This window comes from Nanorana parkeri, unplaced genomic scaffold, assembly GCF_000935625.1.
Source record: "Nanorana parkeri isolate BGI_ZX_2015 unplaced genomic scaffold, ASM93562v1 scaffold1601, whole genome shotgun sequence".
Lineage (NCBI taxonomy): Eukaryota > Metazoa > Chordata > Amphibia > Anura > Dicroglossidae > Nanorana > Nanorana parkeri.
In genome coordinates this window covers 223,316-234,894 of record NW_017307869.1, presented here as the reverse complement: position 1 = coordinate 234,894, position 11,579 = coordinate 223,316, and the positions used below count along the sequence as shown (strand labels likewise).

At 47.9% G+C, this 11,579-nt stretch overlaps 1 protein-coding gene across 1 annotated transcript in view; it reads left to right on the top strand.

Moving 5' to 3' along the window:
* The first annotated feature begins 3,532 nt into the window (after window positions 1–3,532).
* PRDM15 (PR/SET domain 15) overlaps window positions 3,533–11,579 on the top strand; it is a 45,604-nt gene continuing 37,557 nt past the window's right edge. Inside the window, exons 1-4 of the mRNA XM_018570815.1 lie at window positions 3,533–3,615; window positions 5,927–5,972; window positions 7,781–7,874; window positions 9,709–9,862. Coding sequence (XP_018426317.1) covers window positions 5,936–5,972; window positions 7,781–7,874; window positions 9,709–9,862 — 285 coding nt within the window. The 5' untranslated portion in view covers window positions 3,533–3,615; window positions 5,927–5,935. The remainder of the gene's footprint in view (window positions 3,616–5,926; window positions 5,973–7,780; window positions 7,875–9,708; window positions 9,863–11,579) is intronic.

The following is an 11,579-nucleotide window of genomic DNA, read 5'->3' as shown; positions in this document are numbered from 1 at the left end:
TGACAAGGAAGCATGGAGCCAGCTTCCCAATCAATACAGAAGCCAGGAGGTGAGTCATTACACGGCGCCCGGCTTCATGACTGGCCAGAAAGCCGGCTCCATGCTCCCTTATCATTAGGTATCAGGGAGCATGAAGCTGGCTTTCTGGCCAATCAAGAAGACGGGGGGCAGGTAATGAATCACGGCCTGGCTTCTGAATTTGGGAAGCTGGCCAATCAGGCTCCCACCCACCCCGGCTTCCTGATTGGCCAGAAAGACGACATCCCTGCCAATCGTGTGGACGGCGAGTCATTACATGCTGCCTGGCTTTCTGATTGGCCGGGAAGCTGGCTCTATGCTCCCTCATCACCTAGGGAGGATGGAGCCGACTTCCCCGCCAATCAGGAAGCCGTGCAGCGTGTAAAGACTCACTGCCCAGCTTCCTGATACCGGAAGTTGCGGTATTGGGCTAGACATCGGGAGCATTTGGGCGGGTACAAATACTCGGTATCGGCACAGACACTAGTATCAGTATCGGTGCATCCCTAGTTCCTAATAAATGGGCTGCCTTACCGCAATGCATGTTAACACATTTGCATTAACACACCACAAAAGAACTGACTGGGCCCTATGAGTTCATCTACACCTGCCATAATGTGGCTGAGAATATGTTAATTCAAATGAAGAAGAAGCAGTTCTTGCTGTGATACCTGAAATCTAGGGGTGTCCCCTGCAGTACTTCATCTCCACCACTAGATGCCCTCAGTCTTCTAGGCTGAATGACAGCCAGTGACATTTACCCCACTTCAAGTGAGCTCAGGCTGTCATCATGGAACTGCCCCTTAGGGGGATGTCATCACACAAGTCTAGGCTCACTCTGAACTGAGTGGTATTAGCACATTGTGCCGCTCACGCCAGGAGTCCGGATCGCCCACTTCCAAGAAAGAACAGGAAAGACCAGTGGTATTATGGAAGCGACCTGAAGACGGCAGGGAAATAGCCCCTGGAGGGGGAATGGATTGGTGTCAAGGGTTTACCTGGAGCTTGGCTCTGCTGTAAAGGGGTATACTGCAGAAAGAAATGAGTAATTGTATTAATGTGTATCCAGTACCTACATAGCCCTACCATATTATACTGTGCTGTACAGAGTCCTCCCAGATCACTCCCTGGACCTCTAGCGCACTCATTCCAGTTTGTGAGACAGTCAACACTTTGGTTAGATTTTGGGACAGACGACATACACACTCTATGCAGATGGTGTCCCAGATTATAATTAAAGGAGAACTAAGAGGTGAGTGCTTTTCACTCCTCATCTCAGTAGATCGGGAAGTGAGCGAACACATACCGGCGTTCGCTCACCTCTCGATCCTGTCACAGCCCTCTGCAGTTGTAGCTCTCTGCGGCGTCTCAGTATACCCATGCTTCTTATCACGAGGTGACGAGGGAGCATGAAGCCGGCTTCCCGACCAATCAGAAAGCCTGGCGCCGCGTCCCGACCAATCAGGAAGCCGGCTCTCTTTAGGGTAAAAGAGTCCTCTGATAGTGTACAGTATTTGGGGTATAGTGTTGGACAGAACTACACAGGAAAACAATTTGGGGTGATTATATCAAAGTGAGCAAAAAATGTGGCCTGACAGCACCAGAGGGATCCCCAGCAGGAGGAAGGAGGTCCTGATTCCTCTATATAAATCTTCTCACCAGGAAGATCACCAGCAGAGGGTCCTGATTCCTTTATATAGCTCTTTAGTTAATACTAGGACAGGGGTAGTCAAACTCTGGCTTTCCAGCTGTGGTCCAACTACAAATCCCATTAGGCATTGCAAGACTCTTGACAGCCACCGGCATGACTTCTAGAGGCAAATGCATGGGTTTTGTAGTTTCACCACAACTGGAGGGCTGGAGTTTGACTACCCCTGCATTAGATGGATCTCCAGATCCCTCTATATAGCTCTCTGGTTATCACTAAAGGGATCCCCAGCAGGGGGAAGGAGGTCCTCATTCCACTACAAGATCTTTAGTTATCACTAGAAGTAGGGATGCACCATTTGTTCCAGACCGAGTATATGTATCGATACTTTTCCTTAAGTACTCGCTGACACCAATTACCAATACTTTTTTTTATTGTCATGTGACATTTTTTCTAAAACAATACTAATGATTTTAGGACAATGCAGACTAATGATTGCTGACGTGCCAGGGCCCGGTCCCAGCTGCAAACACTGCGCCCTTGGTAGTTTTGCCATTGACTCCAAGCTGTAGAGGGACTACAAATCTCAGCAATACATTATACAGCAATGCAGAATATCACCAGCTATAGAACAACAAATCCCAGAGATGCATTATACAGCAATGGAAAATACTATCAGCTAGAGGGGACTACAAATCCCAGCAATACATTATACAGCAATGCAAAACACAACCAGCTTTAGAGGACTACAAATCCCAGCAACATTATACAACAATGCAGAATATCACCAGCTATAGAACAACAAATCCCAGAGATACATTATACAGCAATGGAAAATACCACCAGCTTTAGAGGACTACAAATCCCAGCAATACATTATACAGCAATGCAAAATACAACCAGCTTTAGAGGACTACAAATCCCAGCAAAACATTATACAGCAATGCAAAATACAACCAGCTTTAGAGGACTACAAATCCCAGCAAAACATTGTACAGCAATGATGAATGGCAACCAGTTATAGAGGACTGCATTATACATTGATGCATAATAATATGAAGTTACATGCCCTGTGCTGCTCTGGGGTGCCAGCCTGATGTCTCCAGTGGAGGATCTTAGGTGGCTGTGTGGGGTCTCAGGAGGCTGTGCAGGTTCTATAGTGGGCTGTGTGGGCTCTCAGGAGGCTGTGCAGGTTCTATAGTGGGCTGTGTGGGCTCTCCGGTGGGCTATGCAGGTTATATGGTGGGCTGTGTGGACTCTTAGCTGGGCTGTGCAGGTTATATAGTGGGCTTTGTGGGCTCTCAGGTGGCTATGCAGGCTCTATAGTGGGCTGTGCGGGGGTCTATGGTGGGCTGTGCGTGGTCTATGGTGGGCTGTGTGGGGGCTATGCTGTGCGTGGTCTATGGTGGGCTGTGTGTGGACTATGATGTGCTGTGTGGGGTCTATGGTGGGCTGTGCGAGGGATTGTGACGTGTATCGGTAAGGGTGAGGATTAGAACCTCCGTCAGGTTACTACTACTGCCTCTGCCATCCCGGTCCAGTGACAACCACTGCTCCCCATTTATTATAGGTTTCTGCAAGAACAGGAAATGAGGCAAAACTCCCCATATATAAAAATGATTGACATTGGTGCTTTATACAAAGTAATGAATGTATTAAACTATATTGTGCATATATATATTTATATGTATTTATTTGTGTGCATGTGTGTTTTCTATGTCGTGGCTGTGTATCGTGCAGGTTTCTCCCTCCTCTCACACCTGACCAACTGAATGCAATGTGTATGATGATAATAACGATGATGGAGCAGCTGCAGCTACATAAAGACTACAATTCCCGGCATGCCCCGCGCGCCAAGATCGCCGCTTCCGGTCCTGCGTGATTTCCGGAGCGGATTGGAACCCGGAGTGCGGATTCGGTTCCCCCGCGGCGGGGGTTCCCCGGGAGAGGTACGGGGAGGAAAGGGGGACTGGCGACAGAGGGGAGGCGGGTGGAGGGGGGTTGGGAAAGGGTGGGTGAGCGGTATCGGCAGGGCTCTGGCCCTCACCCGCTCCAGCTGCCAGGCCGATGGTTCTGTGTAGCTGGGGGGTGGGGGGAGCTGTCCTCCTCTCCGGGATGCCGGGAAAACCCGGCTGTGTGCCGAGCTGAGAGTTCCCCCGTGCTCTCTCCTCCTCTGTGCGGGGTCACACATGGGGACATGGCCGTAGGTGTCATCTCTGTGCTGGTGTCCCCAACACCTTCTCCTCTTCCAGTCACATCGCATCTTCATCTCTCATCTGTCTCCTTCCCCAACATCCCCCACTCATCATCTCCATCCTGGCCTTCGCTCGCTCGCTCTCCCGTCCCCCAATGTCGCTCGCTCTCCCCCTCCCATTCCATCCTGGTTTCTCCCGGTCATTCTGCTGTCCATAAATCTCAGCCGACACTGGAAGTTGGTTCGGTTCTGTGATTCTAGCCCAATGCTTTCTTCTCTCCCAGTCCTGTCCAACGTGGCCCCCAGTGTTCGCCATCCTGCCGGTAGATCACACTGGCTGTGTCTGCGCAGCGGCTTCCTGTACGGTTCTGTGACTTCTAGAAGTGTTTATATCCATTAGAGAGAATCTCCGGACCAATGGGAGAGCCCGCTGATGTAAATTGTTCTTATTGCAGAAATAAATCTTTGTTCCCATTGGTTACATTCCTAGAGATCTACTTCCAAAACCTCCATATCACATTTCCCAGACTCCTCCTCTGCACATTTGTAGACCTGCATAGCGGCATAGTCCGAGCTCTGCACACACGGGTCTGTGGACCGCCTCCCCCTAGTACTGAGGATGGAGCGTCACTAGAGCAATACAGTGCGGCAACCCTACGCAAAGTGCATGAGCGTCGTACACATCATCCAATGACGGGGATCCACTGCTAGGACATTGGAGGTTCACACTGGCCGTGGTCCATTCCAATGTTCTTCATTCATTTATATGGAACAGAAGTTCCTTAACCCGCTTGTTCTCCAATCTATTGTATTCCTTCCTTTGTACCCGACTAGACTATAAACTCTTCCACCCTCTGCGTCCTCCCTTATATCCTAATAGAGTGTAAGCTCTTCCACCCTCTGCGTCCTCCCTTATATCCTAATAGAGTGTAAGCTCTTCCACCCTCTGCGTCCTCCCTTATATCCTAATAGAGTGTAAGCTCTTCCACCTTCTGTATCCTCCCTATACCCTAATAGAGTGTAAGATCTTCCACCTTCTGTATCCTCCCTTATACCCCAATAGATTGTAAGCTCTTCCACCTTCTGTGTCCTGCTTTATACACTCATTGTAACTACTTTTCACCTTCCACATAATCTGTATATACCCTAATACAGGGGTTCCCACCCTGTGTAACCTCCGGACCCACATTTGTCCTTGGTCATTAAGTTGCGGCCCAAGTCGCACTGCAATAGAACGCACTGTGGGCGGGAGGTGCGTTTGGGGTGCCATTCAAAGGAATGGCAACGCAATGCACCTTCCAGACCAGAACGCGTAGTAGGTGCGATTGCGTGGTCCAGCGCGAGTTGCTGTACTGTGATGGAGCTCCATCCATATGTGCATTACTTGTACAGCTTTCTTGTGCGCCCTGTAGAGGAGCCGGGAGCCAGAACGTGACATCACTCCGGTCCAGGCACCTCTATAGGACACGTGAGGAAGCTGTAAGCAATGCATGTATGGATGGTGCTCCCTCGTGGCCAAGCCCAGCCCACCCCACCTCAAGCTGACACTCGGCACCGGGCAGCATATTTTAAATGGCTGCTTGACCCAAGAACTGACCGTGCTGTGCTAGGGGGAAACTGAGGATCCTCTCACCTAGAAAAGTGGAAGGCAGGCGGCAACCCACTGAACATGGGGTTGTGACCCACTTTTGGGTCACGACCCACCAGCTGAGAACCAACCAGCTTTACTGGTTTTATAAGTACAGCTTTTCTTGATGCTCGGGGCGTATGGCACTTGAATCAAAGAGAAATATGAGTCAGGTCATATATGTAAAGACATCAGAATGATGACATCATCTCCGCCTAGCCAAAGTCACTTGTATAGAGCTCAAAGACCGGTTTGTAATAATAAAAGATGGCACTTTGGAAACACAGAACCTTTGCTTTGTATTGTTACATGTCAGAAATGTATTTGTGCAATCTCATAAATTACTGGCGTTCCCCTTTAAATAAAAATGTGAGTTGTTTTTGTTTGAAGTCTTTTTCTTTTTACTAACGGCTCTGATTTGACTTTTTTTCTTCCCCAGGGGATTATAATGGCACAAGAAGCAATAGATGAATCAATGTTCATATGTAAGTGTCTTATGTTTGCACCCAAGAAAGTCACAATATGTTTGAACGCCTCTGCTGCTTTTTTTTTTTTTTGCTCTATAGAGACAATGGGGCTTTTGGTGAACACATAACACTAGTTCCACTTTAAGTGGAGTGCAAATGCCACTGATGCCTATAAAGCAGGGGTGGGCAAGTCCAGCCGTCCAGCTATGCTTTAACTACAAATCCCAACATGTCTGTCATAACAGTCAGTCTTGTAATACCTCATGGGACTTGTAGTTCCACAACAGCTGGAGGGCTGGAGTTGCCCTATCACGTACCTGACTGGAGACTCAGCTAAGAAGGGGGCTGCCCGTGTATCTCTCGTCCCACCCCTCTGGAAGTGGTGACAGGGGATTTAGGACAGAGTGGGGCACACTTGCCGGTACTGGTGGCTGGCCGGTTCTTGAGACGCTTGAGTGCGTTGGACCAACTGGTGAATCGGCAGGACCTCTTGAAACCAGAGCAGGCAACGGGTATGAGGCCAAGGAAGCACTGGCTGGATGTAGTTGCTCAGGGTACTGATGGAGCGATCCACCAAGTGGCAGACCAGGAGCGAAGTCATGTTGAAGCCGAAGTCATACAAAGGGAGCCGAATCTCGAGGTGCCGAATCACAGATCAGGAGCAGGGTCAGGAAACGTAAGCCAGGGTCATACACAGGAGATCAGAGAGCAGAGGTACCGAATCAGGAGGAGGAGTCAAATGGTTACAAGCCGAGTTTATACACAGGAAATCGGATACAAGAACAGAGTACAGGGCACACAGGGACTAGCTGAAGACCACTCAGCAACTTAGTCATGGCTTCATGTCTGTTTATATAGGATAATGAGCACGCTCACGTACATGCGCTATTGCGCATAAATGTTCCCGTCCTGCGCGCGTTCACATGCTAAAGCGCGTTTACCAGGAACTTTGGGCAATGGATTGCATACTTGTGTGCGTGCACGTTTTTGAGCAGGAGTCCATCTGCAGGCAAGTCTCTTACATGCCCAGCCATGCTATAAGGGTTTATTCCCTGAATGGAGGCATTCTCTTATCTGTTGCTGCCTCTAGTAATATCAAACTCTTTCCTCTTTTATTTAGTGTTGGCGACCTCTAAGGGTGCTCTGTCATACACACTGTAGAAAAACTAATTTTGGCAAAAGAAAATACATGGGCGTTTGTTAAAGTGACCATTTCAGGCTAGAGAAGGAATCCTCCCAGCAATAGAAGAGCTTTTTGCTCACCTTTTTGGTGGCCCGTGTCCACTATCTTTTCCCTATTCCAGGGCTGCAGTCTCTTCAGCATTCCGATGGATGGGCAACTCTGGCTTTCCATCTGTGCTACAACTCCCAGCATGCCCCTGCCTCTGGAAGTCATGCCTGTAAGTGTCAGTCTTGCAATGTCTCATGGGACTTGAGGTAGTTCCACAACAGCTGCATGGTCGTAGTTTTCCAGCCCTGCCCTACGCCATTGTTGGGTCCTGTAGTAATGTAAGGGTCAGGAGGTGAAACCACAGTGCAAAGTGGGGGATACGGTCAGCTGACCCTTCGATATGTGTTGAATGCCAAATAGACTAACAGAGGCTGGAATGGAGGGAAGGAAGGAGCCGCGGGTCACCAGAGAGCTCAGTATATTACCTCTTTCAGTGCAGGGACCTGCCTTTAAAATGTTAAAATGCATATTGACGTGGGGGGCGGAGGGGCATGTGTGTTGTTGGGCATTGTGTTGGGTGTTGTGTGTTGGGCATGATGGTGTCTGTTTATTAATGTTGCTTTTGTTGTGAAACCTGTAACTTTCCTGTGTGTAGGGTGTGAGGACTGTGGCCAGTACCATGACTCGGAGTGTCCAGAGCTGGGTCCAGTGGTGACCGTCCAGGACTCTTTTGTGCTGAGTAGAGCCAGGTGAGTAGATGAAGTCAAGATGTGTAACGGGATCTGGATTGGTTATTTGCAGTGTATATTGTCCCCGTGTTCTACAGCACTGTGCAAGACATAAAGAACCCCTTAGTCCCTCCCCCGAGGAAGTGTGTGTGTGTGTGTAGCTGCCTGCACCTACTGGAGAGACTTTCCATCAAACTGGTTTGTTGACAATGGTCACCAAAACCGAGGGAGAGGATAAATCTTCCCAGACATTAATAGTAACTTGATACACTATTTGCTACCCTTTAAGTACTTATTAGCCTCGTATCCATTTGAGGCTTTTGTGTAGAAGTTATTCCAGCTGTGCGTCCTGCCGTAACAAGCCACTTTCTATTCCAGTAGAGGACATGCTTGTCTCTATGGACTCAACCGATAAGCGTTTAAAAGCCCTTTCTAGAACGCTGCTGTGGTTGATTCCCCCACTGAAGGTGAGTATTAGTGGGTGGGGAGGAGGCCTGTCAAGAGAACCTTTGGTTTGTGAGTGTGCCATGATACCTTTCTACTGTTTTACCGGTCAAGAGAACTTTAGCTTATTTATGTATCTATTAAACAGTCCAGTGTGTGTGGTTATAAGACACATATTGCTGGTATATCTAGTCTTCAAGCTGGCCTCCTCTGTTCGATGTCCGAAAGCTATACATTTTGGTTACATTTGGCATTCTTGAAATATTGCTGGTCTGTGAGAGATCACATTGGAGGGGATTTATCAAAACTGGGGCAGAGAGAGAATTGGGAGCAGTTGCCCATGGCAACCAATCAGCATCTCTCTTCAGTTTGCTCAGGTAAGATTTGAAAATGAGAGATAGAAGCTGATTGGCTGCAGTGCAAATCTGCTCCAGTTTTGCTAAATTCCCCCATTGTGATTAGTGAGGGATTTTTATTACTTAACTGTATGGAATGAAAGAGAAGCCAGCATGTTGCTGTGCTGAAGTTGTCTGGCTGCCGGCATGCACTGAAAACAACAAGTAGCGCCAGTGGGGTGGATTTCCATTAAACAGGAACTTACCCCTATCTTTGAAATTACACCAAAGACGACTTTAGAAATGTTTAGTGATGACAATCTACAAACACACTTCTAGATAATTGCCGGCTTTGTATTCTTTGCATATCTTGTTTTTCTTGTATTCCCCATTGTTCTCACAGTGGCCATTTTACTAAGGGCGGATTAATACATCTCCCTTTTACTTCCTGGATCCCTGCACATCATCTCGGGGGAGGAAAATGCCTTTCCCTGAGATCTGGTGAGGTTTCCCAGCAATGCCCTGCTGATGTAACCTTCCTAGGATGCAATGCTTGGGCACAGATTACATCACTAATACCCAAGAGGACCAGGAAGTGGAAAAATATTAATTGAGTGTAAAAAGAAAAATATGTTTGTGCAACTAATGAATGAAAGATGATTTCATATCAGTATGCAGAGCTACATGCTGATGTGATTTTATAGTGAAAGGGGGTAAAGGTCCACTTTAAGTGATTTTGCTTGTAAACCTGAACCTTCATCTTATTATCACAATGTCGGATGAGGGGGTTGGCTAAATCTAGGGGGCAAAATAGATAACCCACTTTAAAGAACAAATATACCTTCCTTTGGTACAAGTTGTCCTTCAAAGCATGCCTTTTTTTCTGAGAAAGTTCTAGCTGGCTCTGCTTCATATTGCACATGCGTGCCACGGCTCCATTCATTCCTGTGGGTGAGCTGTACTCATGGTGGCCTGCAGCGGTCATGCAGTGTACAGCTCTCCCCATTAGCAATGTATTGGCGATGTGTATACATCTGTAGGTTGCTGAGTAACAAAACACTGTCTTTTATTCCTAGATCATCTATTCCTTCCAACCTGGAAATCCGAAACGTTGGAGATGGCACAGAGGGTGTGTTCGCTGTCACTTCACTGGTCAAGCGCACTCAGTTTGGGCCGTTTGAATGTAAAAGAGTTGCCAAATTAGTCAAAGAACCCGTCTTTCCTCTGAAGGTACAGCTCGTCATGCTAAATCTGTCCATAGCACCAGCAGCGATGACGTTTCACAGCATGTATGCATCTTGTGTTATCATTCTGAAAGTCTCTTCTTTAAGACAGGCTTGTGTCCTGTCTTAAAGAAGAACTCCGGGCAGAATGAATCAAACGTAACCCTTGTAGTGCGGCTACTCCGACCCCCCCCCCTGGTGAGCCTGCCGATAATTGCCATTTTCCTCCAACAGGATGACAACGCTAAATGCCCTACAGTGAATTGGCTTCACGTTTGTCACCCTGTGCAGCCCCTCCCCGCTTCGATCGGCCAGCGCTGACTGGCGACTGGCGGAATGGACGGGGGAGGGGGCGGTACAGCTGGCTCTGCCTCTAGATAGGCAGAGCCAGCTGTCACTCACGCAGCTGGGCGGATCTCAACATCGATGTCGGCTGCGGCGTCTCAGTATACTGCGAGCTGTAGCTCACGGTATACTGAGCTTAGGGTGACGGGAGGACGCTAGTTTGTGTCCTCCTGTGACCCTTAGGAGAACTATGGGGAAAAGCCTTAAGCCCATAGTTCTCCTTTAAGGACCACAGGTCATAGTTACATAGTATTTGAGGTTGAGTAAAAACACAGGTCCATCAAGTCCAACCTATTGTGTGTATGTGATTGTGTGTGTGTATATGTGTACACGAGTCCCTTTTTCCATCCGTGTTTTTAAGGGTACCTGTACCCCTGTATGTTGTGGTCTCTGAGGAAGTTATCCAAATGCATTTTGAATTATTCAATACTCTCAGCTGATGCCACTTCTTGTGCCAGCGAGTTCCAGACTTTAACCGATCTCACTGAAAAATAGCCACTCCGCCCCTTGTGGTGAAATCTTTTCTCCGCCAGTTTTAGGTGGTGGCCTCTGGTCTTTGTTATGGAGTTTACTATAAAAAGTTTATTGCTGATGTTGCTATCCCCATTGAACATCTTGTACATCAAAATCATGTCCCCTCTTAATCTCCTCACTTCCAGCGTGAACAAGTTTAGATTTAATAACCTTGTCTCATAGCTTTGGTCCTCCAGCTCCTTAATTAGTTTAGTTGCCCTTCTCTGGACTCTCTCCAGCTCAAGGACATCCTTTCTGTGGATTGGTGACCAAAACTGAGCCGCAGACTCCAGATGAGGCCGAAGCAGAGATCTATAAAGTGGCCAAATGATTGCTTTGTCTCTACAGTACATTCCCTTTTTTAATACAAGACAGAACTCTGCTCGCTTTGTTAGCCGCAGCCTGGCATTGCAAGCTATTATTCAATCTGTGGTCTACTATGACCCCCAAATCTTTTTCCATTTCTGACTTCCCTAGTGGAGTTCCCATTAATGTGTATTCCTCTTGCTTGTTTTTAACCCCAAAGTGCATTACTTTACATTTATCGACATTAAACCTCATCTGCCAAATAGTTGCCCACTCCCCTATTTTATCTTATTTTATACGTGGTTACATACATTGAGGACACTGCTCAGTGTCCTTTTGTGCAGACGCGTCCAGCTCCACCCTCAAATGTTGTGGCCAGCAGTCTGGAGGAAGTGACAACCTTCTGGACGGTTGGGTCACGGTTTTTGTGCCGTGAGTAGTCTTTTTAGCCCTGTGTGGTGTCATCGCGTGGGCTAAAAAGAGACTTTTAGAGCTTCAGGTTGAAGGCAAGTAAAAGAAAATGTAACCCCCCCCCCCCCCCACCGAGGCGGGGTCTGTTT